At 39.8% G+C, this 26697-nt stretch overlaps 2 protein-coding genes across 2 annotated transcripts; both read right to left on the bottom strand.

Moving 5' to 3' along the window:
• Positions 1–11232: 11232 nt before the first annotated feature.
• On the bottom strand, positions 11233–12174 carry LOC128056030 (olfactory receptor 1L8-like). The gene has a single exon (XM_052648680.1). The coding sequence runs from the start codon at positions 12160–12162 to the stop codon at positions 11233–11235; it is 930 nt and encodes a 309-aa protein (XP_052504640.1). The 5' UTR covers positions 12163–12174.
• An 8914-nt stretch (positions 12175–21088) lies between these two features.
• Positions 21089–22033, bottom strand: LOC128056028 (olfactory receptor 1L8-like). Its single transcript, XM_052648677.1, has one exon. It carries the CDS (start codon positions 22031–22033, stop codon positions 21089–21091), a length of 945 nt encoding a protein of 314 aa, XP_052504637.1.
• Between the last annotated feature and the right edge of the window lie 4664 nt (positions 22034–26697).

The raw sequence follows: 26697 nt of genomic DNA on the forward strand, positions 1-26697 counted from the left end.
CATCTGCTGATGGGCATCTAGGTTGTTTCCATGTCCTGGCTATTATAAACAGTGCTGCAACGAACATTGGAGTACACGTTTCTCTTTCAATTCTGGTTTCCTCGGTATGTATGCCCAGCAGTGGGATTGCTGGGTCATAAGGCAGTTCTATTTCCAGTTTTTTAAGGAATCTCTACACTGTTCTCCATAGTGGCTGTACTAGTTTGCTTTCCCACCAACAGTGTAAGAGTGCTCCCTTTTCTCTACACCCTCTCCAGCATTTATTGCTTGTAGACTTTTGGATCACAGCCATTATGACTGGCGTGAAATGGTACCTCATTGTGGTTTTGATTTGCATTTCTCTGATAATGAGTGATGTTGAGCATCTTTTCATGTGTTTGTTAGCCATCTGTATGTCTTCTTTGGAGATATGTCTATTTAGTTCTTTGGCCCACTTTTTGATTGGGTCATTTATTTTTCTGGAATTGAGCTTCAGGAGTTGCTTGTATATTTTTGAGATTAGTTGCTTGCCGGGGTCCAGCCCCGGTGGATCCAGGGAATTTGAAGGTGGGGACGGAGTTGGCGTCCTTGGAAAAATACATATTTAATAACAGATATAGAGAGAGATTAGAAACGGATAGTGTAGTGGGAAGATTAGTGGAGAAAAAGAGGCTGAATAACTTGGATTACATGGAATAGCATCCATGCTCCAGATGGGAATTCAGCCAGAAAAACGAGGAGCAAGAAAGAAACGACATGGGGGAATCAGTCTTTCCGGAAACTGATCCGATTTCTTTATTTTTGGGTTTGCTTATATACCTTTTGTTACACATAGGGATGAATACAGAGTCACGTGGGGGTCAGCAGTCCTGACCTTTATCAAAATCAGGTGCTTCACATAAAAAGGTCTTAGGGATTTTATGATCCTTTCTTTCTGATAACCGAAAACTTATTTTTTCCAAGGGTGTTTTTTCTTAAACCAGGCACCACCCTCCAAATAAAGTTACATTCCTATAGGGTGAGGGTGTAGTGAGTTACAATCAAGAAAGGAACTTATTTAACCCAAGGTTAACATGATTAATCTTAAAGGTTAATACTTATTTCTCCTGTATGTTCATTATATTCATTATAAGGACAGGAAATATGGAGATTTAGCAGTAAACATCAGCCCAACAAATAAAAACCCTTTCACCAATGTTCCCCTTAAGATCTATTTAGTCTTAAGATAGTGATAAAGTTACATTTTCACATAGCAAGGACACAGTGATTTATAACAAAGTATAGTGATCTATTACAAAAGAGAAAATTCCTTAACTCAAAAAGCCTAGTAATGCTGACATCAAAAACTACTATATTTCCTTTTCTATATTCCAAATACATTGATTAATATATTCCCAGGTGCCTAAGGATATGGAGGCCTGGTGGCAATCATTGACTCAACAAGAAGAAAAAGCCCTATGCTAATTAAGACTCTCAAAATACTCCAAAACTCTCTGTGCTGTTTATGGTTGAGAGGTAGTAAACAATCATGTGCGTAGTGGCAGCAGTATGGATAATCCTGTCACACAAGCTAGTCTGTCAGCAGAGAGGTTTGACCTGAGACATCCTTGTCCTACCCAGAGCAGGGAATTAGCAGCAATTATTGGCACAACAAATGAAAAACCCTTCACCAATATAATTCCTAACCAACCCACTATACTAATAATTTCTAACTCCCCAAAATAATTTGCCTTTAGGAAGTCTAAAACATCTCGTGCCTCTCAGATTGGGAGGCTGTAAACAATCACATGTGGCCGGACGAACCTATACAGGTGGGCTAGATAACCTTCAGAAGAGTCCGTAAGCTGAAACACTCTTGTCACGCCCAGGAATTTTTATTGCCTTGGAGCAGCAAGTTAACTCCTTCTCCAAGAGAAATGGTGATGGGGGAGAGCCCCCCATAAAGTCAGAGGTGTAGGTGAGAGCATAAAACAGACTCTGGTTTTGGGGTAGATGCTCAGGAACAGGGGGTTTCCTGAGGCTTGATCACGCCTTTGCATATGCCAAGCCTCCTTCCTCATGACCTTTGCCGTGGGCGGAGTTCCTCACGCTGGCCCCCGGCAGTTGCTTGTCAGTTGCTTCATTTGCTATTATTTTCTGCCATTCTGAAGGCTGTCTTTTTACCTTGCTTATAGTTTCCTTTGTTGTGCAGAAGCTTTGAATTTTAATTAGGTCCCATTTGTTGATTTTTGCTTTTATTTCCAGTATTCTGGGAGGTGGGTCATAGAGGATCCTGCTGTGCTTTATGTTGGAGAGTGTTTTGCCTATGTTCTCCTCTAGGAGTTTCTGGTCTTACATTTGGTCTTTAATCCATTTTGAGTTTATTTTTGTGTATGGTGTTAGAAAGTGATCTAGTTTCATTCTTTTACAAGTGGTTGACCAGTTTTCCCAGTAACACTTGTTAAAGAGATTGTCTTTAATCCATTGTATATTCTTGCCTCCTTTGTCTAAGATAAGGTGTCCATCAGTTCAGTTCAGCTGTTCAGTCGTTTCTGACTCTTTGTGACCCCATGAATCGCAGCATGCCAGGCTCCCTGTTCATCACCAACTCCCAGAGTTCACTCAGAATCATGTCCATTGAGTCAGTGATGCCATCCAGCCATCTCATCCTCTGTCGTCCCCTTCTCCTCCTGCCCAACATCAGAGTCTTTTCCAATGAGTCAACTCTTCGCATGAGGTGGCCAAAGTACTAGAGTTTCAGCTTTAGCATCATTCCTTCCAAAGAAATCCCAGGGCTGATCTCATAGGTGCATGGATTTATCTCTGGGCTTTCTATTTTGTTCCATTGATCTATATTCCTGTCTTTGTGCCAGTGCCATACTGTCTTGATGACTGTGGCTTTGTAGTAGAGCCTGAAGTCAGGCAGGTTGATTCCTCCAGTTCCATTCTTCTTTCTCAAGATTGCTTTGGCTATTCGAGGTTTTTGGTATTTCCATACAAATTGTGAAATTTTTGTTCTAGCTCTGTGAAAAATACCACTGGTAGCTTGATAGGGATTGCATTGAATCTATAGATTGCTTTGGGTAGTATACTCATTTCCACTATATTGATTCTTCCGATCCATGAACATGGTATATTTCTCCATCTATTAGTGTCCTCTTTGATTTCTTTCATCAGTGTTTTATAGTTTTCTATATATAGGTCTTTAGTTTCTTTAGGTAGATATATTCCTAAGTATTTTATTCTTTTTGTTGCAATGGTGAATGGAATTGTTTCCTTAATTTCTTTTTCTATTTTCTCATTATTAGTGTATAGGAATGCAAGGGATTTCTGTGTGTTTATTTTATATCCTGCAACTTTACTATATCCATTGATTAGCTCTAGTAATTTTCTGGTAGAGTCTTTAGGGTTTTCTATGTAGAGGATCATGTCATCTGCAAACAGTGAGAGTTTTACTTCTTCTTTTCCAATTTGGATTTCTTTTATTTCTTTTTCTGCTCTGATTGCTGTGGCCAAAACTTCCAGAACTATATTGAATAGTAGTGGTGAAAGTGGGCACCCTTGTCTTGTTCTTGACTTTAAGGGAAATGCTTTCAACTTTTCACCATTGAGGATAATGTTTGCTGTGGGTTTGTCATATATAGCTTTTATTATGTTGACGTATGTTCCTTCTAGTCTGGCTTTCTGGAGAGTTTTTATCATAAATGGATGTTGAATTTTGTCAAAGGCCTTCTCTGCATCTATTGAGATAATCATATGGCTTTTATTTTTCAATTTGTTAATGTGGTGAATTACATTGATTGATTTGCGGATATTGAAGAATCCTTGCATCCCTGGGATAAAGCCCACTTGGTCATGGTGTATAATCTTTTTAATGTGTTGTTGGATTCTGATTGCTAGAATTTTGTTGAGGATTTTTGTATCTATGTTCATCAGTGATATTAACTTGTAGTTTTCTTTTTTTTGTGGCATCTTTGTGAGGTTTTGGTATTAGGGTGATAGTGGCCTCATAGAATGAGTTTGGAAGTTTACCTTCCTCTGCAATTTTCTGGAAGAGTTTGAATAGGATAGGTGTTAGCTCTTCTCGAAATTTTTGGTAGAATTCAGCTGTGAAGCCGTCTGAACCGGGGCTTTTGTTTGCTGGAAGATTTCTGATTACAGTTTCAATTTCTGTGCTTGTGATGAGTCTGTTAAGATTTTCTCTTTCTTCCTGGTTCAGTTTTGGGAAGTTGTACTTTTCTAAGAGTTTGTCCATTTCTTCCAAGTTGTCCATTTTATTGGCATATAACTGCTGATAGTAGTCTTTTATGATCCTTTGTATTTCTGTGTTGTCTGTTGTGATCTCTCCATTTTCATTTCTAATTTTATGGATTTGATTTTTCTCCCTTTGTTTCTTGATGAGTCTGGCTAATGGTTTGTCAATTTTATTTATCCTTTCAAAGAACCAGCTTTTGGCTTTGTAGATTTTTGCTATGGTCTCTTTTGTTTCTTTTGCATTTATTTCTGCCCTAATTTTTAAGATTTCTTTCCTTCTACTAACCCTGGGGTTCTCCACTTCTTCCTTTTCTAGTTGCTTTAGTTGTAGAGTTAGGTTATTTATTTGACTTTTTTCTTGTTTCTTGAAGTATGCCTGTATTGAACTTTCCCCTTAGCACTGCTTTTACAGTGTCCCACAGGTTTTGGGTTGTTGTGTTATCATTTTCATTAGTTTCTATGCATATTTTGATTTCTTTTTGATTTCTTCTGTGATTTGTTGGTTATTCAGAAGCATGTTGTTCAGCCTCCATATGTTGGAATTTTTAATAGTTTTTCTCCTGTAATTGAGATCTAATCTTACTGCATTATGGTCAGAAAAAATGCTTGGAATGATTTCAATATTTTTGAATTTACCAAGGCTAGATTTATGGCCCAGGATGTGATCTATCCTAGAGAAGGTTCCGTGTGCACTTGAGAAAAAGGCGAAATTCATTGTTTTGGGGTGAAGTGTCCTATAGATATCAATTAGGTCTAACTGGTCTATTGTATCATTTAAAGTTTGTGTTTCTGTGTTAATTTTCTGTTTAGTTGATCTATCCATAGGTGTGAATGGGGTATTAAAGTCTCCCACTATTATTGTGTTATTGTTAATTTCCCCTTTCATACTTGTTACCATTTGTCTTACATATTGCAGCGCTCCTATGTTGGTTGCATATATATTTATAATTGTTATATCTTCTTCTTGGATTGATCCTTTGATCATTATGTAGTGTCCTTCTTTGTCTCTTTTCACAGCCTTTGTTTTAAAGTCTATTTTATCTGATATGAATATTGCTACTCCTGTTTTCTTTCGGTCTCTATTTGCATGGAATATCTTTTTCCAGCCCTTCACTTTCAGTCTGTATGTGTCCCTTGTTTTGAGGTGGGTCTTTTGTAGACAACATATATAGGGATCTTGTTTTTGTATCCATTCAGCCAGTCTTTGTCTTTTGGTTGGGGCATTCAACCCATTTATGTTTAAGGTAATTATTGATAAGTGTGATCCCTTTGCCATTTACTTTATTGTTTTGGGTTTGGGTTTATACACTCTTCTTGTGTTTCCTGTCTAATGAGTATCCTTTAGCATTTGTTGGAGAGCAGGTTTGGTGGTGGTGAATTCTCTCAGCTTTTGCTTGTCTGTAAAGCTTTTGATTTCTCCTTCATATTTGAATGAGATCCTTTCTGGGTACAGTGATCTGGGCTGTAGGTTATTTTCTTTCATCACTTTAAGTATGTCTTGCCATTCCCTCCTGGACTGAAGAGTTTCTATTGAAAGATCAGCTGTTATCCTTATGGGAATCCCCTTGTGTGTTATTTGTTGTTTTTCCCTTGCTGCTTGTAATATTTATTCTTTGTGTTTGATCTTTGTTAATTTGATTAATATGTGTCTTGGGGTGTTTCACCTTGGGTTTATCCTGTTTGGGACTCTCTGTGTTTCTTGGACTTGGGTGATTATTTCCTTCCCCATTTTAGGGAAGTTTTCAACTATTATCTCCTCAAGGATTTTCTCATGGTCTTTCTTTTTGTCTTCTTCTTCTGGGACTCCTATGATTCAAATGTTGGAGTGTTAAATATTGCCTGAGAGGTCTCTGAGATTATCCTCATTTCTTTTAATTCGTTTTTCTTTTTTCCTCTCTGATTCATTTATTTCTACCATTCTATCTTCTACTTCACTAATCCTATCTTCTGCCTCCGTTATTCTACTATTTGTTGCTTCCAGAGTGTTTCTGATCTCATTTATTGCATTATTCATTATATATTGACTCTTTTTAATTTCTTCTAGGTCCTTGTTAAACCTTTCTTGCATCTTCTCAATCCTTGTCTCCAGTCTATTTATCTGTGATTCCATTTTGATTTCAAGATTTTGGATCATTTTCACTATCATTATTTGGAATTCTTTCTCAGGTAGATTCCCTATCTTTTCCTCTTTTGTTTGGTTTGGTGGGCATTTATCCTGTTCCTTTACCTTCTGGGTATTTCTCTGCCTCTTCATCTTGTTTATATTGCTGTGTTTGGGGTGGCCTTTCCATATTCTGGCAGTTTGTGGAGTTCTCTTTATTGTGGAGTTTCCTCACTGTGGGTGGGGTTGTATCAGTGGCTTGTCAAGGTTTCTTGGTTAGGGAAGCTTGTGTCGGTGTTCTGGTGTGTGGGGCTGGATTTCTTCTCTCTGGAGTGCAGTGATGTATCCAGTAATGAGTTATGAGATGTCAATGGTTTGGGGGTAACTTTGGGCAGCCTGTATATTGAAGCTCTGTGTTGCTGGAGAATTTACGTGGTATGTCTTGCTCTGAAACTTGTTGGCCCTTGGGTGGTGCTTGGTTTCACTGTAGGTATGGAGGCATTTGGTGAGCTCCTATCGTTTAATGTTCCCTGGAGTCAGGAGTTCTCTGATGTTCTCAGGATTTGGACTTAAGCCTCCTGCTTCTGGTTTTCAGTCTTATTTTTACAGTAGTCTCAAGACTTCTCCTTCTATACAGCACCATTGATAAAACATCTAGGTTAAAGATGAAAAGTTTCTCCACAATGAGGGACACCCAGAGAGGTTCACAGAGTTACATGGAGAAGAGACAAGGGAGGGGGAGTTAGAGGTGACATGAATGAGATGAGGTGGAATCAAAAGAGGAGAGAGCAAGCTAGCCAGTAATCATTTCCTTATGTGCACTCCCCAGTCTGGACCGCTTAGAAATGTTTACAGAGTTATACAGAGAAGAGAAGAGGGAGGAAGGAGACAGAGGTGGCCAGGAGGATAAAAGGGGGAAATGAAAAGGAGAGAGATCCAGCCAATAATCAGTTCCCTAAGTGTTCTCCACCGTCTGGAACACACAGAGATTCACAGAGTTGGGTAGAGAAGAGAAGGGGGAGAGAGGAGACAGAGGCAACCTGGTGGAGAAAAAGTAGAGTCCAAAGGAGGAGAGAGCAGTCAAGCCAGTAATTTTGCTCCCAAGTAAAAATGGGTACTGAAGATTGGGTTTTTAAAGGTACAAAATTGATAACAAATACCAAAAAGGAAAGATTAAAAATCTAGAGTAGAGGTTGGATTTTCAAAAATACAATATTAAAGAAAAAAAGAAGAAGAAAAAACAAAGTCACAAAAATTATTAAAAAAATATATATGAAGTTTGCTTTAAAAATAGGGTCTTTTTTTTGGAAAAGTAATAGTAGGTTATAAAAATAAAAATTAAAGGAGTAATAGAGGACTTAAAAATTTAAAAAAGTTAAAAAAAAAGAAGCAAAGAAAAAAAAGAATGATCTTAAAAATAGTAAAGATATATCTAGGACTTTCTGTGTTGTTGTTGTGGGCAGTGTGGGGTCAGTTCATTTTCGGATAGTTCCCTGGTCTGGCTTATATTTCTCAAGATCTATAGGCCCCTTCCTACATAGTCGGTACTAACGACAGGGTTTTAATCTATTGCACCTGTCACTTCCAAGGTGGTTCCCTCTGTTTTAGCTTCTTCTGTTTGCTGGTCTCTTCAGTGTCTGATTTCTGCTCTGACACAAGGGGGGTGGTGGTGGACACTCTTTTTTAGGCTCACTTGTTCAGTTGCTCTGTGGGGAATGAGGGACGCTGCAAACAAATGGCGTGTGCTCACAGTGCCTCAGCCACACTGGGCCTGCCCCCTCTCATGGGGCACACAGCTCAGGCTCTAGGTTGCTCTGCCGGGAACCATCTGAGGCTGGCTCTGAGCTGCATGCACCTCCCAGGTCTAAGCCACTCAGGCTCAGGCACTCAGGTAGTCCTCAGAGGCGCAGACTCAGTTAGGCCTGCTTTTTGTGCCCTTCCCAGGTCCGAGTCACCAGGTTAGGTGTTTGGTGAGTGCGGTTGCTGCGACTTATTGCCCCTCCCATCCCTGCTGCTCAGTTTGCTGGGTGTACAACTGGCGCAGCTTCTCAGGTGGATGATGACTGTCCAAAACCCCAAGAAGTCTTAGTTAGCAAAGAAGCCTGGTTGCAGTTTGGTAGATAATGTCTCTCTGGGGCTGCAATTGCCCTTTTCCAGCCCTTCTGGCTCTGGCTGCCTGTCACCAGAGGTGGATGGTCTGCAGCTGGCTAATTCTGTTCCATCCTTTGTTCTGTGCATGGTCCTGGTGGTGTCTTATGTTAGAGCTTTTTGCAAGGTAGCTATCCCACAGTCTGGTATGCTAGCCCAAGTTAGTTCACTCTAGTTATATTCGGGGCATTCCGGCCCAATTCTTAAAAAGCAATGCAGCCCGCACCTCCCTGCCCAGCCCCCACTTGCTAGTGGCGGATGCTGGCGTCTGCACTGCTTCTCCGCTGGGGGAGTTACCATTGGGCTCGTAATCTGTGGGTTTTAATTATTTATTTATTTATCCTCCCTGTTATGTTGCCCTATGCGCTTCCAAGGCTCGCCACAGACTCAGCAGTGAGAGTGTTTCCTGGTGTTTGGAAACTTCTCTCTTTTTAAGACTCCCTTCCCAGGGCGGAGGTCCCTCCCTACCTCTTTTGTCTCTTTTTTTGTCTTTTATATTTTTTCCTACCTCTTTTCGAGGACAATGGGCTGCTTTTCTGGGTGCCTGATATCCTCTGCCGGCATTCAGAAGTTGTTTTGTGGCATTTACTCAGCGTTTAAATGTTCTTTTGATGAATTTGTGGGGGAGAAAGTGGTCTCCCCATCCTATTCCTCCACCATCTTAGGACTACCCCTGAATTTTTTTTAAAATTTATTTATTTTAATCAGAGGCTAATTACTTTACAATGTTGTATTGGTTTTGCCATACATCAACATGAATCTGCCACGGGTGTACACGTGTTCCCCATCCTGAACCCCCTCCCACCTCCCTCCCCGTATCATCCCTCTGTGTCATCCCAGCGCACCAGCCCCAAGCATCCTGTATCCTGCATCAAACCTGGACTGGCGATTCGTTTCTTATATGATGTTATACATGCATGTTTCAATGCCATTCTCCCAAATCATCCCACCCTCTCCCTCTCCCACAGAGTCCAAAAGAGTGTTCTATACATCTGTGTCTCTTTTGCTGTCTCGCATACAGGGTTATTGTTACCATCTTTCTAAATTCCATATATATGCATTAGTATACTGTATTGGTTTTTTCTTTCTGGCTTACTTCACTCTATATAATAGGCTCCAGTTTCATCCACCTCATTAGAACTGATTCAAATGTATTCTTTTTAATGGCTGAGTAATACTCCATTGTGTATATGATTGGAATTTAAATAGAATTCTCAGCAGCACTGTCTCCTTTGGTATGGACATGTAAATAGTACCCTTAACTTAAATCAATTGGATTCCCAAGACAAAGAGTAAACTGGTGAAAGTGTTAGTTGCTCAGTTGTGTCTGACTGTTTGCGACCCCATGGAGCTGTAGCCCACCAGGCTCCTCTGTCCATGAAATTCTCTAGACAAGAATACTGGAGTGGGCTGCAATACCCTTCTCCAGAGATCTTCCCAGGATTGAACCTGGGTCTCCTGCATTGCAGGTGGATTCTTTACCATCTGAGCCACCACATGAGACAAAGAGAAAATTGGTGAGTTGAAGGTAAATTTTGTGAGGTGAAGGGTAACATTACCCTTGATCCTCTCATTTCCTTGTATTCGGATGAAGCACACATTTGGCTGGTATTAATCTTTATTGTGCACCAGTGATGAATCATCCCCAAAGCCTTTGCTTATTATCTCCAGGTCCCCAGCTTTTTTTTTTTTTCAATTGAGGAATAATTTTTATTTAGTGAAATGACAAATCTTATGTGTACAACTTTTTACTGATGACTTGGTCATCTATTTCTTGTTGATGACCATTTAATTTGTGTTTAGCTTTTCCTAATATAAAATACTATGAATATTTTTGAGTTTTTAATAAACATAAAGTACTTTTATGTTTATAAGAATTTCCATACTGCTTTCCAAAGTGATTGTCTAATTTTATATTTCCAGTCACTGCCTCTAGGTCATGAGGTTATGGTAATTTTAAAATTTTTACTTAAAAAATTTTTGTATTATGTTTCTATACTAAAAAAAGACTTGGAATTTCTAGAAGAAATATTAAATTATATATTTTAAACATATAGTTGTAGGAAGAGATGGAGAAAAAAATGGTTTCAACATTCCTATTGTGGAATGGATAATTTCTTGGTTCTTGTCCTTTCTAGTCATTAGCAATTTTTAATTGTTTGGAAAAAATGAGGAAATTGAAAAGAAAGAAAGACATAGCAATATAATAAAGGGGGAATGGAAAAACGAGAAGAGAAAAAGTGAAAACTTAAGTTTTAAACAAAAAAATTTTGAAAGAAAAATGAGGAATTATGAAAATCTTCAAATTGAAAATCAGCTAAAATGTACTTTCTCCTTCTCCTCCTCCTGCCTCTCCTTTCTTCCTTTCCCTCTTCAAATGTTTACAAAGGCATCCAAGAGCTACAAATTAGGAAATTATTTTTAGCGATATGCTGAAATGTGAAGGATGTTGGTGGATAAGTCTTGAAAAGAGCTCAATTTGTTCAGGAAGTATCCATGGGAAAAGGATTAGTTTAAAGCATGTCATTTGGAAGATTCAGTGTGATGACTTTTCATAGGAGAGAGGAGAAATAGAGAGGGAAAGTATCTTGATTAAGCAGAGGCAGAGCCAACTGAAGGATCATCATCATTGGATGTAATTACCCATAATGCCTCATCTCACATGGGTTAAAAAAGCTAAGCTCCAAGAACTTGCTTGTTTACCAAGAATCAGCAGAAACCAGATTCAAGTGGAGCAGAATCCACACGTGTGTTTCTCAAGAGGGTGCTGCCTATGGTTTCCTTCCAACCAACAGCTTTCTCAGGCCCTGCTTCAGGTCTCTGTTTCTCAGGCTGTAGATAAAGGGATTGAGGGTGGAAGTTAAAACTGTGTAGACAATTGTTGCCATGTGGTCCCTTACGGTATAGGTGGACACAGGCTGTAAATAGACATAGAAGATGCTTCCATAAAAGAGTGTTACCACAGTGAGGTGAGACCCACACGTGGAGAAGGCTTTCTGTTTCCCAGCAGCTGAGGGAATTTTGAGAACTGCAAGGAGGATTCGTATATAAGAAAAAGCAATGCATAGAAAGGGAGTCACCAAAAAAACAGATCCTTCTATCATCATCACAATTTCATTGACATATGTGGAGGAGCAGGATAATTTCACCAGAGGGCTGAAGTCACAGAGGAAGTGGTGGATAATATTAGAGTCACAGAAAGTGACCTGATTCAGCAGAAGTGTATGTAGGAGTGAGTGGAAATGAGGCAGTGAGCAGGAGAAAGCCACCAGCAAGACACAGCGGCGGTGACTCATGATGGTGACATAATGGAAGGGGTCACAGATGGCCACATAGCGGTCAAAGGCCATGACTACTAGAAGCCAACTGTCAGTGTTGCCCAAGGCATATATAAAATACATCTGGGTCAGACACCCAGCATAGGAGATGGTCTTATGTGACAGAAAGTTCACCAGCATCCTGGGGACAATGGTTGTTGTGAAGCAAATGTCAATGAAAGACAGGAAACTCAAGAAGAAATACATGGGTGTTTGGAGCTGGGAGTCAGAGTGGATGGCCAGGATGATGAGCAGGTTCCCTGTTATGGTGACCAGATATATGATGAGGAAGAGGCTGAAGAGTGGCTTCTGGTCCTCAGGCCGTGAGGAGAAACCCAGCAGGATGAATTCAGAGACTCTGCTGGTTTGGTTGAGTCTTTCCATTGACTTGTGTCTAGTTATATACAAGAAGGTTTGTTATTTGTCATGTTCCAATTCCACAGCCCAAATCATGATAACCCAGCAAGTCTTTGTTTCCTCTATTTGGTCACTGTTAGTAGCTGTCCCGGGAAAGCTTGTCCAGCTTATGGTCATTGATGTGGTCTTCCCTTCCCAAATTCATGGGCGTCATAAGGGCCTTGTATTGCAAGCTGGAGAGACAGAAGAAGAGTTTTCCTTTAGAAATTCCCAGAGGTGGCCCTCTCTGATTCAAGTTCCTTAGTTCCTATTCTGGGAAAAGTCCTATTTCCTTACTGGGAACATAGCAATAAAACTGAGAAATCTTTGCCTTTGTGTAGTTTATGTTGTACTTTGGGAGATAGATCATCAACAAACAAATACATAAATAGTATCAGGTACGGATAAATTTTGTTAAGCAAATGGAGCAACATCAGAGAATGGAGCTGACTGGGGAGTGGAGGTGGAAGTATTTTAGATAGGGAAGTCAGAGAGCCCTCATATTTTATTAAAGCAAATTCTGTTGCATAATTCTAAAGGTTTTTTTTTTTTTTTGCACTGTTTTGGATAGAATAAGAGCATTTGTGAAAATAATCAACAGGGCAAATCTAGGGAGAATGGTAAATGTAGTTCAACAGTATTTTTTCCTCCTCTTGGCAGAGAATGAGAGGTTCATCCTTCTTAGTTCATGTGATGGTGTGTATAATTTTTCCTTTCTTTAATCCCCCTGTCCTAAATCTCCTGTGTACAGGACGGGCATCCTTTGTTTATTATTCAATTCATGTTTAAAAAATTCCTCTTTCATATGTTTATTCAAAAAATATATGAGAAACATGTTTATATACATTTTTTCAATCATATCCAGTTGTCCAACAGTGAATATTGAAAAAACCTGTTTCTTGGTCCTGTAAAAAACTAGGTAATGAGAGATCTTACACTAACAAAGTGCTTTAAATAAAATTTTTTAGAGTCAGCATGTCCACCCATGCCTTGTGAATAGACATATTCCATAGGGATTTTTAAGTATTTTGAGACGTTGGTTATATATTTTTGGTTACTGTAAACATCTCTACAATACACACTTACATTATCCCTCACTGTCAAATTGTCAGGCTAATTTCAGGTTTTTACAAGATTTTATGGAAGAAATGTTTCTTTAGGCATTTAGCTTTGAGTGAATAATTATTACTTAAAGCTCAATGCATAACAAATATTTCTTCCATAAAATCTTGTAAAAACCTGAATATGTCCTGATGGCTCAGTAGTTAATGAATCCTCCTGCAACGCAGGAGACACAGGAGACGCAGGTTTGATCTGTAGTTTGGAAGATCCCCTGGAGAAGTAAATGGCAACCTCTTCCAGCACTCTTGCCTGAAAAATTCCATGGACAGAGCAACTTGGGGGGCTACAGTCCAAAGTGTGCAGAGTCAACATGGCTGAGTGACTAAGCGAGCAAATGAAGTCAATATTGTTATTATTCAATATTTATTGAAAGTTTTTTCAATATCGTGCTTATGCTAAACATCTCACTAAACCCCACAACAAAGAATTGGGAGACGTGTGTCGTCACCAGGTGCCTGAGTTTTATGGAGATGAATCAATTTGCCCAAGGTCACTAAAGGCAGTAAATAGCCATCAGGATTTGAACCCCACCCTGATTTCAGACTCACTCTAACTGTATGCTCTCAAGCATTGTGCTAAATCTCTTCTAGTTTTGATATATTAATTTTCTATTGTAATCAGGCAAGGTTCTGTTTTCTCATTTTGATAATTTCCTATATGAATTACCCTTTTATTCCCCTTAACTGACAATGTTTCTTCTCCCATACTCACTTGCAAGAGAGGTGAGTTATCTTTCTATGTTGTAGAGATGGTAGAATTTGAAAATATGAATATCCATGATTAACTGGCCATAATCAGGCAGAAATAATTGGCCACGCATGACTGAGATATGTCTGGTATGTGGAGCTGTGGCCCTGTGGTGGACACTGCCCTGGGTTGAAGACAGAAAGTAGGGGTTTGTTTTGTCCTGCATCACCAGCTCACAAGCTGGTTCCTGATGTTTTGTGAATAACAAGGGAGATACCTTGTTTTTGTCTGTAAAACAGTTTATCACACACTAATCAGTGTTAAAAAAAAATGAGTCATTTGTGAAAGGGCTGCTTAGGGAATGTTCAAAACAATTAGTGGAGATTTGGTTGGATGGCATCACCGACTCAATAGATATGAGTTTGGGTTAACTCTGGGAGTTGGTGATGGATAGGGAGGCCTGGCGTGCTGCAGTCCATGGGGTTGCAAAGAGTCAGACACGACTGAGTGACTGAACCGAACTAACTGAACTGGTGAATGAATGGGGTTGAGTACTCCAGGTTATAGATCTGAGGAACACTCAGGCTGATGACTAGAAAAAAAGGAGGAAGGTTTTGGATCTGAGAATCAGGAAGAACACTCTAAAAGCACAGGGTGAGTGAATGAGGCTGGGGATTCCATAGTTTTGTCTCTATTCTACTTGTGGGCTCTGCTTCCATTAAAACATGTGGTATAGGGGACTTCTCTGGTGGTCCAGTGACTAAGACTCCATGCTGCCAACACAGGGGGCTTGGGTTCGATCATTGGTCAGGGGACTAGATCCCACATGACAAAATTAAGAATTCATATCCTACAGCTAGGAGTCCACATGCTGCAACGAAGACCCAGTGCAGCCAACATTTTTAAAAATGTGGTGTTGATAGCCTAGAAGTCCAACTGGATGGATTTAAAACCAAATGGCATATGGAAATTTTACTTGGACCTTCTGACTTTTCAATCCATGAGTTATTTGAAAGTATCTTGGAGGAAAGAGTAAGGTACCAAACTGGATTGGAGTAGCCAAGTGGGTGGCCAGTTTCCTGAAACTCACCTCCATGTCCAGATGCTTTTCTTCCCTTCCCAGGCCCTCCAGAAGCTGATCTGCACCACATCTGTTCATCAGGTCAAGTCTGCTTCTCAGCCAAAGCTCAGGTTCCTCATGTGTCTCCCATGAGCTTCTGGGCTGATCGACAAGAGAAGCCGGGATGGAGGAGCAGCTGATCTATTACTCCAAAGGGATAACACGTTTCCCTTCCCTGACCTCAACACCTACTTCTTTCCCAACACCTGGTCCCGGGCTCACTGCCGCTCTCCCAGCTCCAGATCTCAGAAGGCAGAGATGCTCTGACTCAAGTGGGAGGACTCTCCTGACTGAGGAAGCCTAGCCAGCTTCTCATGAGTCTGAGGTCTGCTCTACTGGCCTCTGGGGCAGTTGTTAGGGAGTTGAGGTGTGATGACCTCTCAGGGGAATTTGTCCCTAGAGAGGGAGTAGAGAGCAGACAGAGAAAGCAGAATGGGAATCACTGTCAGCACAACTGACTCCAAGGGGACACGGGACCCCTGAGGCTTCCAATTTAGATGTTAGGACTAATCTCAGAGCTTCCAAACCTCACTGTGACATCTCAAGGGCATGCTTCAGTTTCCTTTACTGTGGGTTATCAAGAGTGGACAAATAATTATGTGGGTGAATACTTTTATTTTTGGAGACTCAGATGTGGACCAAGGTGTATTCTAGGTTTTGGGAGGTCATAAGTCAATGTGAAAAGGCTGCAGTTTTCAGCGGATTCCATGGGGGTAGATCAATGGTGTGTACACGCTTTCCACTATCTGTCTGCATGTGGAGTAAATATTTTACTAGGTGAGATTAGGTTAACATTAATGTATATTTAAAGGGCAGGTTGCAGCAAAAGTTACTGTCACATTTAGCAAAGGAGCTTTGGAAAAAATGTATGTAATTCATAGTTTAGACTAAGAGCAGTGTTTTGAGGTTAAGTGTTGGGGAAAGGAGATATTTACTAGAATTTTGGCCTTGTCACTTAGTAGTTGCTTTTAATAAGCTTCTTAGCCTCTATGAGCTTCAGGTTCTTCATCTGAAAAATTAGTGTAACAATTTTGGCACCAAAACAAGAAATGAAATTTCCTTTTGAGTTCTATACTGAGAATATTGTATATTACGGTGAATAATCAGAGAAGGCAATGGCACCCCATTCCAGTACTCTTACCTGGAAAATCCTATGGACGGAGGAGCCTGGTAGGCTGCAGTCCATGGGGTCGCTAAGAGTTGGATATGACTGAGTGACTTCACTTTCACTTTTCACTTTCATGCATTGGAGAAGGAAATGGCAACCCATTCCGGTGTTCCTGCCTGGAGAATCCCAGGGACGGGGGAGCCTGGTAGGCTGCCATCTATGGGGTCGCACAGAGTCGGACATGACTGAAGTGACTTAGCATAGCATGGTGAATAATATCTACAACAATATCATAGGAAATAAGACACATTCTGCTACCACCCTCAGAGTACCACTGCCTCACACAGAGCATGTATTTATTGAAGAATGATCACTACAGTAATGTTAGTTAACACATCCATATATTTACATGGTTACAACTTATTCACTTGTTTTGGTGAGAACTTTTATATCTGCTCACTCAGAAATTTAAAAAACAATTTATTTTTCAAATTGAGGTATAGTTGAAGAGTTGACTCATTGGTAAAGACTCTGATGCTGGGAAGGACTGGGGGCAGGAGGAGAAGGGGATGACAGAGGATGAGATGGCTGGATGGCATCACGGACTCGATGAACGTGAGCCTGAGTGAACTCTGGGAGATGGTGATGGACAGGGAGGCCTGGTGTGCTGCGATTCATGGGGTCGCAAAGAGTGGGACATGACTGAGTGACTGAACTGAACTGAACTGAACTGATGTACAATATTATATAAATTTGGGTATCCAACACAGTGATTCATAATTTTTAAAGTCATATTCCATTTATAGTTACGATAAAATATTGGGTATACTCCATGTGCTGAACAATATGTCCTTGTAGGTTACTTATTTTATGCATAGTGATTGATAACTCTTAATTCTCTACCCCATCTTGCCTCTTCCCTTCCCTCTTCCCTACTGCTAACCTATAGTTTGTTCCATGTATCCACGAATCTGTGTCTTTTTTTCAGTAGTTTGTTTTTCAGTAGTCTACATATAAGTATTATCAGACAGTACTTGTCTTTCTCTGTTTTATTTTTTTAAGGGGAAATTGTTTTATTTAGGTCCTTGTTTTTATTCAATGAAAGATTCTTTAAATTACATACTGCCTTTACAGTTTTGAAGTTTCACTTACATGATTTCATATAATTCCATAATAATCCTTAAAAAATCCCTAAACCTCTATTACCCCTCCCCTCTTCCCTCTCACCACTGGTGGCCACTAGTTTGTTCTCTATATCTGTGAATCAGTCATCATCTGTCCTCACACAGAGTTATTACATTATTATTGACCAGACTTCTTATGATGTATGGTGCATCTCTGCAGCTTATTGATTTATAGCTGGACGCTTGTATCTCTTAATCCCCTTCCACTTTCCCCCTCCCCTCCAAATCCCCTCTGGCTATCACCCGTTTGTTCTCTGTATTTATGAGTCTGTTTTCATTTTGTTTTGTTTTTTCAGATTCCGTATTAAAGTGATATCATATGGTATTTTTTTTTCTCTGTGTGATTTATTTCGCTTAGTATAATATCCTCAAGTTCATCCATCTTGTTGCAAATGGCAAGGTTTCATTTTTATGGCTGAGTAACATTCCATTTTACATGCATGCTACTGAAAGTTATGTGGGGTTTGACTGCTCACCTCTCAAAAGTCAACAGACAGACCAGGTTGGTGGAAAGGAAAGTTGGCTTTATTTCAGGTGCCGGCCACTGGAGGGGAGGGTGGCCGACATCTGTCCAAAGGCTGACTTCCACCCCGCCCTCAACAAGCAGGGGGTGAGAGCTTTTACAGATGGAGAGGCGGCAGGGTGGGAGTGGGGTCGAGCTATGTATAGAAACAGCATAGTCATTTTCAAACAGGTCATCATTGATCTGACCAGCATCATCTTGGTTGTTTTAGGTACAGTTAATAATCTTCAGTTTCAGGGTCCATATGTTCCCATTTCTTCTCAGCCAGTTCTCAGAATTGTGGCCCCTTAGGTCCTGGGTGCTGTCTGGTCATCAAGCAGTTAACTTCTCCACCTGGTATTCTAGTATCTATAAGACAGCTCACAGGATATGGCTCAGAATATTATCTACAGCTCTTGAGAAAGAACTGCAGGTCCTTGACTTTAGTTCATGCGTAATGACCACGTTATTATTATTTGGTCTCCTTTGACTGCTTTCCTTTGTTTCTGCAGTTCCTCTCTGATTAAACTTATTCTTTGATTAAACTTTACCGCAGACAAAAGGCAGGCAGAGGACATGGCGGTCGTTGGGGTGGGCACCACCCAACAGTAGCATCCCGCTCTGTTTCATGCACACCACATCTTTGTTTAATCTATCCATCTACTGATGAGCACTTAGTTAGCTTTCATACCTTCTTTATTGTAAATAATGCTTCAATGAACATCAGGGTGCATTTTTTTTTTTGATTAGTGTTTTTGTCTTATTCAGGTAAATACCCAGAAGTGAAATTGCTGGATCATTTAGCAGTTCCATTTTTAACTTTTTAAATTCCTTCCAGTATACTTTTCCAATCACATTCAAATCTGGTGTAGTTAAAAGACCAAATTGGATTCCAGTGTATCAGGCAGAGGACAGTAATGTGTCTCTCTCATAATCAAGTACTTGCTTTAACCAGGGTGTTATTCTGGCTACAGAAACATAAAGTAGCAGTTACTATTTGACAGCCACAGTATGTCAAAGGCAGGCATCCTCCCAGTGCAACAGCAAACGTAATAATATGTGACTAAAGTGATAAGTCCAAATTACTATAGTTTAGGCAGGTCTTTAAGGAACTCATTGATATCGTCTTCCTAAATTGTACATAAATTGTATATAAAATGTCTCAATGGACATGAATTTGAGCAAACTCCAGGAAATAGTGAAGAACAGAGAAGCCTGGCATGCTGCAGGCCATTGGGTCTCAGAGTCGGACATGATTTAGCGACCGAACAACAACAAAATAAAAGGTCTCAGAAAAATGTTTTAGTGTGGGTTTGGTCCAATTCTTCCTCTCATGGAAAAATGAATTCTGGAACATCTCTTGTATTGACCATGACTCAGCACTACACATGAGATAAACAGTTGAGAACACTAAACTCTTGCTTTGAGGTAGTTTCTTAAGAAAGGAATATTGAATCCCATTCCTGCCTTTATTTTTCATTAGGTGTTCTCTCTTCAACTGCCTTAGTTCTTCCACTTTTTCTGATTACCACCTGTCCTAACCCAAACTGGGCTTCTCTGGATAATCACCTCTGGTTCAACTCTACCGCCCTCTATACGCATGCAGCAAGATGAGGCTCCCCAGAGCGGCTTCTTTCATCCCTTTCTGCTGAAGAATTGATGCTTTTCAATTGTAGTGCTGGAGAAGACTCTTGAGAGTCCCTTGGACAGCAAGGAGATCAAACCAGTCCATCCTAAAGGAAATCAACCCTGACTATTCATTGGAAGGACTGATACTGAAGCTGAAGGTCCAATATTTGGCCACCTGATGCAAAGACCTGACTCACTGGAAAAAACTGATGTTGGGAAAGATGGAGGTCAGGAGGAGAAGGGGGCAACAGAGGAAGAGAAGATTGGATGGAATCACCTACTCAGTGGACATGAGTTTGAGCAAACACCAGAAGACAGTGAAGGACAGGGAAGCCTGACATGCTGCAGGTCATGAGGTGGCAGAGTCGAACATGACTTAGCAACTGAACAACAATTACCAAATAAGTCACTACATAATCTGTCTGCTACTTGGACTTTGGACTATTTTTATTATGATGGGGTGGAAAAATTTTCTGCTTTGAAGATCAGACTCCTGTCTTTTCATGGATGCACAGTATTTTTTGAAACACAAATGTCTCCCATTCTACATCTACTACAGCCCTTATGCATTAAAACAATAATGCAATTAATCATAATTATTTCCTATTGATAAGATTTTATGTTTTGGCTTATTTTTATATCAAAAACTAAGATTCACTCAAATAAAATCTCTATACTCAACGGTTATGGCAATATTTCTGTGAGATTCTTAAGACTTGAAGTTTCTAGAATAAGTATTAAATTATATATTTTAAAACATACTTTACAATATTGTATTGGTGTAATTAACCTCCAATTAAAATAAATAAATTTATATTAAAAAAATAAAATCCTCAAAGATGATGCTGTTAAAAAAAAACCAACATACTTTAGTGATAGATTGAGGGAGGAAAGGTTTCAGCATTCCCCCTGTGGAATGGATAATTTCTTGATTCTTATTCTTTCTGGTCATTAGCAATTTTTAGTTGTTTGGTTAAAAATGATGAAATTGAAAAGAAATAAAGTCATAGCAATATAATAAGGGGGAATAGAAAAACTAAGAGGAGAAAAAGTGAAAAATCTTAAGTTTTAAACAAAAAAATATTTTTGAATGAGAAAAATGAGGAATTATAAAAATATTCAAAGTGAAAGTTAGCTAAAATGTACTCTTTCTCCTCCTCCTCTCCTTCCGTCTCCCCTTTCAAATGTTTGCAAAGGCATCCAACAGCTACAAATTAAGTAATTATTTTTAGCAATATACTGAAATGTGAAGGATTTTGGAGGAAAAGTCTTGAAATGAGAAATTTGTTCAGGAAATTTCTGTGGGAAAAAAGATTGGTTTAAAGCATCTCATCTGGAAGATGTAATGTGATGAGTCTTCATAGGAACGAAGAGAAACAGTGAGGAAGAACATCATGATTTAAGCAGAAGCAAAGTCAAATAATAGGTCTTCATCAATGGATGTAATTGACCACAATGCCTATTCTCACATGGGTTAAAAATGTTGACCTCCAAGAGCTGGCTTGTTCACCAAGACCCAGTAGAAACCAGACTCACATGGGGAAGATTCCCTTGTGTGTTCATCAAGAGGGTGCTGCCTGGGGTTTCCTCCTGCCCACCAGCTTCCTCAGACCCTGTTTCAGGTCTTTGTTTCTTAGGCTGTAGATAAAAGGATTGAGCATGGAGGACAGAACTGTGTAGACAATTGTTGCCACGTGGTCCCTGACAGTGTAGGTGGACACAGGCTGTAAATAGACATAGAAGATGCTTCCATAAAAGAGTGTTACCACAGTGAGGTGAGACCCACAGGTGGAGAAGGCTTTGTGTTTCCCAGCAGCTGAGGGAATTTTGAGAACCGTGATGAGGATTCGTACGTAAGAAAAAGCAATGCATAGAAAAGGAGTCACCAAAAAGGCAGATGCTTCTGTCATTAACACAATTTCATTGACAAATGTGGAGGAGCAGGATAATTTCATCAGAGGGCTGAGGTCACAGAGAAAATGATGGATAGTATTGGAGTCACAGAAAGTGAGGTGATTCAGTAGAAGTGTGTGTAGGAGGGAGTGGAAGTGAGGCAATGAGCAGGAGAAAGCCACCAGCAAGACACAGCGGTGGTGACTCATGATGGTGACATAGTGGAAGGGGTCACAGATGGCCACATAGCGGTCAAAGGCCATGACTACTAGAAGCCAACTGTCAGTGTTGCCCAAGGCATATATAAAATACATCTGGGTAAGGCACCCAGCATAGGAGATGGTCTTATGTGACACAAAGTTCACCAGCATCCTGGGGACAATGGTTGTTGTGAAGCAAACGTCAGTGAAAGACAGGAAACTCAAAAAGAAGTACATGGGGGTGTGCAGTTGGGAGTCAGAGTGGATGGCCAGGATGATGAGCAGGTTCCCTGTTATGGTGACCAGATATATGATGAGGAAGAGGCTGAAGAGTGGCTTCTGGTCCTCAGGCCGGGAGGAGAGTCCCAGGAGGATGAATTCAGAGACTCTGCTGGTTTGGTTGAGTCTTTCCATTGACTTGGGTCTAAGTTATATGCAAGCTATTTTGTTATTTCACATGCTCCAATTCCATTGTTCAAATCAGGAGAACCCAACAAGTCTTTATTTCCTCTTTTTCGTTACCATTAGCAACTATACTTTCCCAAAGAATCTGTCTGCAATGCATGGGACCTGGGTCAATCACTGGGTTGGGAAGATTCCCTGGAGAAGGGAATGGCTACCCACTCCAGTATTCTTGCCTGATGAATTCCATGGACAGAAAAGGCAGGCAGGCTACAGTCCATAGTGCCACTAACACTTTCACTTTCACAGCAGGTGTGCAGGTAAAGCTTGTCATCCTCATGGTCCATGATGTGGCCTTAGCTTCCCAAATCTGTGGGCATCATAAGGACCTTATATTGCAAGCTGTAGGGGCAGAAGAAGAGTTTTCCCATAGAATCCATCAGAGTGGTCTTCTTTGATTCAAGTTGCTTAGTTCCTATTCTGGGAAAAACTCTATTTCCCTAATGGGAACATAGCAAAAAAATATTTGCTTTGTGTAGTTTATGTTGTATTTTGGGAGATAGATCATGAACAAACAGAATATGTAACATTATATCAGGTGAAGAGAAGTTTTGTTAACAAAATAGGATAGTATAAGACAATGGAGATGGCTGGAGGGTGTGGATGGTGAAACACAGAAGTCACAGAACCATCATTCCTTCTAAAGCACATTCAGTTGTTATCCTGTTGGATTTAACTTTGCATGTCTGGGAAACTGGTAAGGGTTTGCTGGGACAACCAACAGGGCAATCTAAGAAGAATGGTGAAGTTAGGTCAACATTGTTCTATTTTCCTTGTTTGGGCACAGAATGGGAAGCTAATCCTCCTTACCTCATGGCATGAAATCATTTTGCAAGATTTTATGGAAGGAATATTTCTTCATGTATCTAGTGATTTGAGTGTATCAGTAGTTAAAGCAAAAACAACCAGTGTTTACAAATACAAATACATATTCCCTATGAAACCTATGGTAAGCATTTGACTAAATTCCATGATAAGGAATTGTGAAGCATGCATTGTTTCAGGAAACTAAGGTTTACAGAGGTGAAGCAGTTTGCTCATGGTTACTAACGAGTTGAATAGCAATCAGGTATCGAACACCAAGCTTATGCTCTTCAGCATTACGTACCTCTCCTCTAGTTTTGGTATATTTCTTGTCTATCACAATCAGGCACAAACACTGTTTCCCTCATTTTGACAGTTTCCTACATGAATTACGCTCCTATGTCCCTTAACTGACAATGTTTCTTCCTCCATGACCAGAATCCATCCTTGGAGTTGCAAAAGAGGTAGCCTGTCTTTCTGTGAAGTAGAGATGGAGGAAGTTGAAATTTTGAGTCTCCATGATAAACTGGCCAAAATCAGGTGGAAAAATTTGACTACGTGTGACCGCTGTGTGTCTAGTGAGTGGAGCTGGGGTCCTGGAGTGGACAGTGCCCTGGACTAAAGTTGAATTGTGGGAGTTTGATTTGTCCTCCATCACCTGTTCACAAACTCATTCTTGATGTTTAATGAATAGCAACTGAGATACTACGTCTGTAAAGCAGTGTATCACACACTGATCAATATTCAAAGATGAGGTATTTATGGAAGGATTGCCTGGGGGATGTGGAATACAAAAATTAGTGGAGAGTTAGTGAATTAATGGGATTCGGTGCTGCAGGTCACAGATGTGAAGAACACACAGGTTGATGACTAAGAAAGGAGGAATATTTTGGATCTGAGAATCAGGAAGAAAAGTTCTAAAAGCACAGGGTGAGTGGATCAGGCTGTGAATATGATGGGTTTCCTTTTCTTTCTCTGCTACTGGTGGGGTTTTACTTCTGATAAAACAAATGGTATAAATCGGTTAGAGATCAAACTGGTTGAACTAAAGAACAAATGCCACATGGAAGTTCTCCTTGGACCTCATGATGTCTCAATCTGTGAGATATTTGAAAGTATCTGGGAGAAAAAATGTAAGGTGCCAAAGTGGGTTGGAGTAACCAAGTGGGTGGCTGGCTTCTGAAGCTCACCTCTATGTCCAGATACTTTTCCTTCTTTCTCAGCATCTCCAGAAGCTGATGTGCACCATGTCCGTTCATCAAGTCGCATCTGCTTCTCAGTCAAAGCTCGGCTTCCTCATGTGTCTCCCATGAAATTCAGGGCTGATTGACAAGGAGACAAGAAGGGATGGAGGAGGAGCTGATATGCTACTCCAAAGGGGTAACATGCTTTCCTTCCCTGACCTCAACCCCCACCCTTCTTTCTTAACGCCTGGTCCCTTGCTCACTGCTGCTCTCCCAGCTCCAGATCTCAGAAGGCAGAGATGCTCTGACTCAAGTGGGAGGGCTCCCTTGATTGTGGCAGCACAGCCAGCTTCTCACGAGTCTGAGGTCTGCTCTGTGGCCTCTGAGATGCTTATTAGGCTAAGGATGTTGTGGTGTGATGACCTCTCTAGGGGGTTTGTCTCCAAAGGGACAGAAGACCCCTGAGGCTTCCTGTTTAGATGTTGGGACTGATCTTTGATCTTCTTAATCTCTCTGTGACATCTCAAGGGCATGCTTCTGTTTCCCCAACTATGAGTTATGAGGGATGGACAGATATTTATGTAGGTGAAAACTTTAATTTGGGGGGATTCGAATGTCAACCAAGGGGTATTCTAGATCTGGGGAAGACAAGTCAAAATGAAGAGGTCGCAATTTTTAGGATATTCAGTGAGGGGTAGTTCAATGGTGTAAATGTGCTTCCCAGTGTCTGGGTAGACATGTGGATTAGACATTTTTGTATGTGGGATTAGGCTAATGTAAGTTTATATATGCTTAAATCACAGGATCAGGCAATGGTTATTGTCATATAGCAAAGGAACTTTGGATCAAATAATGCATGTGTTTTCAGAGTTTAGTCTCAGAGCTTTGGGGTTCAGCAATGAGGAAAATAGATACTTATTAGAATGCTGATCTTGCCTTTTAGTAGTTGCTTTTGAGAAGTTACTTAGCCTCTATGAACCTCAAGTCCTTCCTCTGCTAAATGAAGATATAACTCTTCTTGGCACTGAAATCAGAGAGAAAATTTCCTTTTGGATTTTATACAGAGAATACTTGTGTATTTTGGTGAATATCATTCACAGCAAGGATATAGGGAAAAAAGTACATTCTGCTACTGCCCTCAGGATAAGCCAGTGCCTCATACAACACATGTGTGTCTTTTCCCTTACCTGTGAGTTTAATTTAAAAATTTTATCTACATATTAAGAGTAAATGCTATAGAGACAGAAAGTCCTGGGCTTGGGTCCTCCATCTTCTAATTACTATTCAGATGTCTGTCTTTCTTTCTATTAATTTAATTTCTTGACAAATACTATTTATTTACAGTTTATTGAGAAATAATGGACATAGAACATTGTTTAATGTGTACAACACAGTGATTTGACAGATGTATTTATTGCAAAATGATGACCACAATAAAGTTGGTTAACATATCCATAGTTTTGAGTTTTGTAGTGACAACTTTTAAAATCTACTGTCATAACAATTTTCAAATGTACAGCACAGTCTTGTTAAAATAAGCCTAATCACTTTGCTGTATCTTTACTTGAACTATATAGATCATAGCAGATTGTTTCCTAAAGTGACTGTACCAATTTATATTGCTGCTAACAGCATAATTTTATATTGCTTCATATTTTCTTAAACTTCTCACATTTTTCCTCAGAATTTTAATTTTTGTTATCTGTTGGTGTGCAATGGCTTCCTGTTGTGATTTAATTTGAATTTCTCTGATTATTAATGTAACACATCATATTTTCATATGATTATTGGTCACTTAGATTCTCTTCTCTTTTGTGACATGTTTATTTAATTTTTTTCCTAGACCCTCATCTCCCTCAGCCCCCAGCTTTGCCTGTTTTTCTTACTGATTTCTAGGGATCTTTATGTACTCTTAATCTGGATGTTTTAATTGGTTTTATGAATTTCAAATACCTTTTACTATTTTGTTATTTGTCTTTTTCTGCTATGATGTCTTTGATTTTAACACAGTCTAATTTACAATTTTACTTTATGGTTAGTGCTTACTTTCTGTTCCTTATTAAAGAAATATTTTTCTATCTTAAGGAGAAAAAGATATTCTCCTATATTACTTTCTAAACATTTTTAGTTTTTGGTTTTCATATGTAAGTTTGTAATTCATCAGGAGTAAATTTTTGCATATGGTATGTGGTAAGAATCCAGTTTCATTTTTGCATGTGATTTTCCAACTGTCTTAAGCTGCATTCCAGAAAAAAATGCGCCTCATTCATGTCAAGTGTATATCAACAGAGGCAGGGTGTGTGTGTTTCTGGGCTCTCTGTTTTATAGCAGCTGTCTTCTTTGTCTAGTCTCTCACCAATATCCACATAGCCTGCATTACAATAGGTCTATAGTGGGTCTTGATATCTACCAGACTAGTGATTCTCAAAGTATTTTTATTAATCAGTATGTGGCATCACCTGAGGGCTTGTTAGAAATGAAAATTCTTGGACCTCACTCAGACTGACTCGAGGGACATAGCCATAGCTCCATGGCTATGCCCAGTCTTGGAGAAAAATGTAAAGATCAGGATTTTCTCTTCCAAACCCAAAGTGTTGATAGCAAAAACCCTATGTTGTATAGAAGTGT

This window comes from Budorcas taxicolor, chromosome 11, assembly GCF_023091745.1.
Source record: "Budorcas taxicolor isolate Tak-1 chromosome 11, Takin1.1, whole genome shotgun sequence".
Lineage (NCBI taxonomy): Eukaryota > Metazoa > Chordata > Mammalia > Artiodactyla > Bovidae > Budorcas > Budorcas taxicolor.